The sequence below is a fragment of the Pristiophorus japonicus genome, chromosome 10 (genome assembly GCF_044704955.1).
Source record: "Pristiophorus japonicus isolate sPriJap1 chromosome 10, sPriJap1.hap1, whole genome shotgun sequence".
Lineage (NCBI taxonomy): Eukaryota > Metazoa > Chordata > Chondrichthyes > Pristiophoridae > Pristiophorus > Pristiophorus japonicus.
In genome coordinates, this window is record NC_091986.1 from 174,940,010 (window position 1) to 174,946,009 (window position 6,000).

Consider the following 6,000-nt stretch of genomic DNA (forward strand, 5'->3'; position numbering starts at 1 on the left):
CTGAAGGCATTGCTACCATTGGTGGGGTGAAGGAAGTGGAGGATGCAGAAGAATCCAGAGTTGAATGAACGCAGAGTTCTCTGAGGGTTGTAGGGCTGGAGAATGTTACAGAGATGGGGAGGACTGAGGCCATGGGGAGATTTGGACACGAGGATAAGAATTTTGAAATTGAGGCATTGGTGGACTGAGAGCTTAATGTAGGTTGCCGAGCACAAGGTTGATGGGTGAATAAGTCGGTGCGAGTTAGCATATGGGTAGTATACCATTACCACCAGACAATGGTGTGCTTGCACCCAATGCAGAGCTCAGTTCACTGGCATCCAATGCAGTTATTTTCTTAATCTTAGCAAATAAAAATAGGACAGACAGCATTGAATAATTTTTTTTTTAATTCTACTGATCTCTTGGAAAAATATTTTGTGGTAGTTGCAGTTATAAACCCATTTCCTTAAATTATTGTTTGCCATAAAGCATTTGCAGTTATAATGTAGGATGCCACCAAGGTTGAAGAGTTCTACATTTTAGAGGTCCTGAGAGAATAAGTTACAGTAGGATCGTGTGCAATGAGTATTGATTTCAATAAAATCGGATCATTTGAAGGAGAAAATATATGTAGCATGGCAATTTGGAGCTTGGAAGGACCAAAAGAGGGAAGCCATTTAGGACCGAGATGAGGAGGAATTTCTTCACCCAGAGAGTGGTGAACCTGTGGAATTCTCTACCACAGAAAGTTGTTGAGGCCAATTCACTAAATATATTCAAAAAGGAGTTAGATGAAGTCCTTACTACTAGGGGAATCAAGGGGTATGGTGAGAAAGCAGGAATGGGGTACTGAAGTTGCATGTTCAGCCATGAACTCATTGAATGGCGGTGCAGGCTAGAAGGGCCGAATGGCCTACTCCTGCACCTATTTTCTATGTTTCTTCTATGTTTCTAAAAGAAGAAAGTTCAGATGACTACTGACCATTATATCAATAAAGGGAAGAGGGTAAAGGCTGGAGATGAGAGGGATTGCCTAATGGACAAGAAGCTTTTTTCTGGTATCCTCTCCAGGAGTGCCTGGGAAGTGCTAGAAGACCAATGGAGTTCAAATAAGGATGGAACTGTTTTGAGATGCCACAAGTTCAAGTGACATAGTTAGGCCTGGAATATTAATAAATTAAGAAGGTGCAAAGATGTAACCAGCCTGGAATCTCTCACTTTTTGTATGTGTCTTTAGGCTATGGTAAGGTGGTAGTTGAAATACTTGTACAGTAAAACTTCATATACAGATAAATTCATATTGTAAGTAGAATAATTTTTAAAGTACATGTTCTATTATATTTTGCCTCCTTGCTGATAATTTTTCAAACTATATCTGCAGAGTGCTTTTTATTATCATTCCTCATCTTTCTGGTTCACCAATGTTGTTTAACAGCATAACATTTCATGGTATCTGTAAGATTTGTGATATTTTGTCAAGTCTGGTAAAAAAAAAATACAGTACACATAAACAATGCTATTTCGGATACAAACTTGCTTTATGTATAATATTTTTGTTGAATCATTTTGCACTGAAGCAATAAGGAAAATAGTGTGTTGTCTCCATTTGTCATAGCACATCGATTAGAATGCAGTCATCTAATCTGGTGAAACATAAATAGTGCTGATACATTCTCTTTGGCCCCAGTACTAAAGAGCTGATGTTTTATTGAATTTCTTGTGCAACATTCTCTCCCTTTTAGGCTGCTTGAAGTACGTGGACGGTTATATGAGCTTCTGACCCACTGCATACCCCCTGAAATAATAATGAAGGTATGTTTACGAACTGCATCGTTCTGAAAAAAGATGGACCAAAATCTATTCCTCATTGTTGACTAAAAGGATTGTTGGTATAGTTGTGCAACTTGGCCATGCTAAAAAGTTTAATTCAAGAGCCGTGGGTACAGTATGTTGGGGGAAAATATACTTTTTAAAGCACTTTTACCATGCCTCTCAAATGTCTCAAAGCACTTTAAATCTTAGGGGCCAAGTTTCGGCCTGAGTTGCTCCTGCTTTTTTTGGAGCAACTAGTTTAGAATGGAATATCTTAGAAATTTGAATTCTCGGCATTTAGTTTGCTCCAGTTCTAGTCAGTTAGAACATTTTCACTTTGGAACAGAATTTTTTTTTTCAAAAGGGGGCGTGTCCGGCCACTTACGCCTATTTTCAAAGTTTAGGCAGTGAAAACTTACTCCAAACTAACTTAGAATGGAGTAAGTGAAGATTTTTGTACGTTCGAAAAAACCTTGTCTACACTTTAGAAAATCGGGCGTAGGTTACAAATTAGGCGTAAGGAATGGGGGGGGTGTTTAAAGAGAAGCTTACAAACATTAAACACTTCAGTTTTACAAATAAAGAGCCATCATCAATAATCAATGATAAATACATCAATAAATCAACCAATAAATCAATCAAAAAAAATTAATACAAAATAAAAAAAAAATTTTAAATCAATAAATGAAACATTTTCTACTTACCGACTGCAGCACCGGAGACCTCCAACAGCGTGCTGGGACGGCCCTCCCAGTGTGTCTCTGTCAGTGTGTCTATCTCTCTGTCTGTCTGTCTGGGTGTGTGTCTCTCACTCTCTGTCAGTGTCTGTGTTTCTGACAGCGAGGGGAGGGGGAGAAGGGGGGTGGGAGGGGGAGGGGAGAAGTGGGAAGGGGGGTGGTGGGGGGGAGGGGGAGAAGGGGGGTGGGGGAGGAAGGAGGAGGTCGGTAGAGGGGGGTGGGGGAGGAAGGAGGAGGTAGAAAGAGGGGGAGGAAGGAGGAGGTAGGGAGAAGGGGGGTGGGGGAGGAAGGAGGAGGTAGGTAGAGGGGGGGTGGGGGAGGAAGGAGGAGGTAGGTAGAGGGGGGGTGGGGGAGGAAAGAGAAGGTAGGTAGAGGGGTTGGGGGGGAGGAGGTGGAGGGGGGCGAGGAGAAGGGGGGGAGAGGGTGAGGAGGGAGGGAAGGATAGAGGAGGGAGGAAGGGAGGGAAGGAAGGAGAGAGGAAGGGAGGGAAGGAAGGAGAGGGGCGGGGGGAGAGGGAAGGGAGAGAAGGAGGCAGAACGGCCGGGCCCAAGACTTCGGGCTGGATTTACAGGTAGGTGGCGTCGGGGAGGGGGGAGAGCCTTATCCACGCAGCCCCAGTGAGGCCATTCGGCCAGGGCTAGGGGCTGCATGCTTCGGGCCCCTCCCACAGTTTTGGGCGCCCACTGTAGTGCGCATGTGCAGAGGTCCCAGCACTGTTTTCAGCGCAGGGACCTGGCTCCGCCCCCTACAGCTCGTGCTGCGCCGCGCCCAGCTCCAGAGGACCCGCAGGGAGCCGGAGAATAGGTAAGTTTTTTTTAGGCGCACTTTCTGGCGTGAAAAACGGGCGTCCAGGTCCGGCGCGGCCCGAAACTTGGGCCCTTAGAATGAAGCTTGAATCCACAACCTACTGGCTCAGGCATAAAAGCTACCCATTGAAATAAGCTTTATTAGTATTCTAACTTGCTATGCCACAGAGTAATGGAAAATAGATGCTAACCTACTGTTTCTTAACAGCAAGTTGCTGATTTTTGGAAGCAAGCAAACTGTTTCTTTACTGAGTTGTGGGTGGAGGAAAGTGGATGGGAAATTACATTTTGATGGGAGTCAACTTTTTGCATTCTTCTGGTGGCATAGAGAGATCACTAATTTGGTCAGGATGTGATGTAGTTTAGCAAGACCACACATTGCTATTTGACTGCTGATTTAAATAGAAAATCCTATGTATTGTACACGGTGTTACAAGGCAACAGTGCCTTAAAAGGTTGCACTGATATCATCAATCATATGAATGAAACTTTTCTCTACTAGTTATTGACCAATATTTGATAAGTTTACCGTGATTGCAACGCAGTAGCTTATCTACGGAAACCACAGCACCTACATGTGCTGCTTGCCAAAAGAAATACTGAACATAGAAGATTAATTTTATTGCAGTGTAACTCAGTTGAATAAAATTAAAAACAACCTTTCTGAAATTAATTGTCTTTCAATCTTGCTCATTGAGGGATCGCAAAAGTCCCCTTTTAAATTTGGATTTTGTACATCAAAACCTGAGACTCGTCTTTGCTGCACGTTGATGTAGAAAATAAAGAAAATGCAAAGATTTATTGCAAAACAGTCCAGTGCTTTGTGTGACACTATTTTCTCTGTATAATTGTGACCCAACATTTATAGAATTGCTCCTATAGTTTGAGCTAGTCTGTAATATACTGAGAAATACCATTCTTGAAGTGAGGCCTTTGAGGAAGAGATGTATTTGATAGAATCGTGTGTAATGTGCAATAAAGGCAATTAATGTTGGGTCTAAATGTCCAAATAGTATTTATACCCAGCTAACGAGAGCAAATAATCGTAGGGCGAAAAAGAGTAAAACTGATTAGTATGTTATTTCAGTCACTTACTACATTGCATATTCAACCAAGTCAGAAGTGCCAATTGCTCATCAAAGTCTGTTTGCATAATCTGTGAGATCTGATTTGGAATAATTTATATACAATTCGAATATGTTCACTCTATGAACTGCGCACAGCAAGTGTAGTGATCTGTAAATTTTCAGATTCATTTGTTTAAATTTTCTGTTTCAGGGTCTCTTGTCAGAGTTGTTAAACAACTGTGATGGTCTACTTAAAGGGGAGGTTGCACAGATGGCTGCCTATTATGAGCATCGTCTGCAGCTTGGCAACAAGGCCATCTATCACCTGGAAGCATTTGTGGCCAAGTTTATGGCTATTTACAAGCAATTCATGGAAGATGGTTTGGAAGCTATGATGTTCTAATGAACTTCCTGTGTTTAAAGATGTTCTCTCACTGTTTCAGTTTCAGGAGGATGTGAATACAACTAGATTAATCTCATTGTATGCTATGGAAACTCAACCAAAACTTGTACTATATTTTAACTGTCTGAATAAATTCAATCAATCTTTGCATAAGCCTGCTTTGTCCCAATATAACAAAAAACCTGATAAACCTGCTGTAAATAATAAATTGTCTGAATCCACAATAAACAGAATTCTAATGAAGATCTGGGCTATCTGTTTTGTGTGTGTTTTTTAATTTCATGATTTCGGGGCTACAAATAATGGCTTTGCTTATGAAATTACTATGTTTTTCCTTGACATAAGAGAAAGGAACACTGGAAGAGAAAATGTGTAGCATCACTTTCTCTGCCTGGTTTGAAAATATTTACATTGATTTCAAGAACACAACCAGCAAAATTATGTTTAAGATTAATAAGCTTTGTAAAAGTTTGCTGATAGATCAGTAATATAATTATAAATGCAGTAGGCAACTGGAATCTCAGATTCTCATTCATTTGGAGTTGAACTTTTCCAAAGTATAATTAGTATAAAAGTTAGCCAAATAATGTAAAAATAATTTGCATTAACAGAGCCATTGGAAACATAAATCTCTTGTGTTTAGTACCAAGGGAATGGGTATCTAAAGGTTAATGAATATTGTAATAGTAATTAATGTGAGCTCATACTTAATGTTGCAAATAGTCTGAAATGGTCATCTTCATACAGCAGTAACTTGCATTTCAATAGCGCCTGTAACATAGACATGCTTCGCAAAGGTGAGTGGGAAGAAATTAGATTTATTTAAGGTTGGGTTCAACCCAAAAGTAGATAAACGTGCACATGAAACAAGCACCAACCCCCCGTCAGTGAAGATTGCTGGGAAATTCATCTTTTGCCAAGATTGTTTTCATGAATAGTGAAGTTCCTCTTTGGACATCTCAAAAGACTTTTAAAGGCAGAGTTCCATGCAGTTCTAAACATGTTGCTGTTGGATGGTCATCCACCAACTCTGTTTATGGTGATCTGGTTTCCTGTTGAACTGCTTTGTTATTGTAGTGGGTGGCTCAGCTCCTGTCTTTTCTCTATTTACCCCATCGTGTCCGCGCCGGCCAACCAAGAGCTAATCCAGCCTAAACCTACTTTCCAGCTGTTGGTCCGTAGCCCTGTAGGTT

The 6,000-nt window shown here is 41.0% G+C and overlaps 1 protein-coding gene across 1 annotated transcript in view; it reads left to right on the plus strand.

The window, feature by feature from the left end:
* rfc3 (replication factor C (activator 1) 3) overlaps window positions 1-5,050 on the plus strand; it is a 43,533-nt gene extending 38,483 nt beyond the window's left edge. The window contains exons 8-9 of the mRNA XM_070891557.1: window positions 1,725-1,794; window positions 4,616-5,050. Of these exons, the coding sequence (XP_070747658.1) occupies window positions 1,725-1,794; window positions 4,616-4,807 (262 nt within the window). The 3' untranslated portion in view covers window positions 4,808-5,050. The remainder of the gene's footprint in view (window positions 1-1,724; window positions 1,795-4,615) is intronic.
* Window positions 5,051-6,000: the final 950 nt, after the last annotated feature.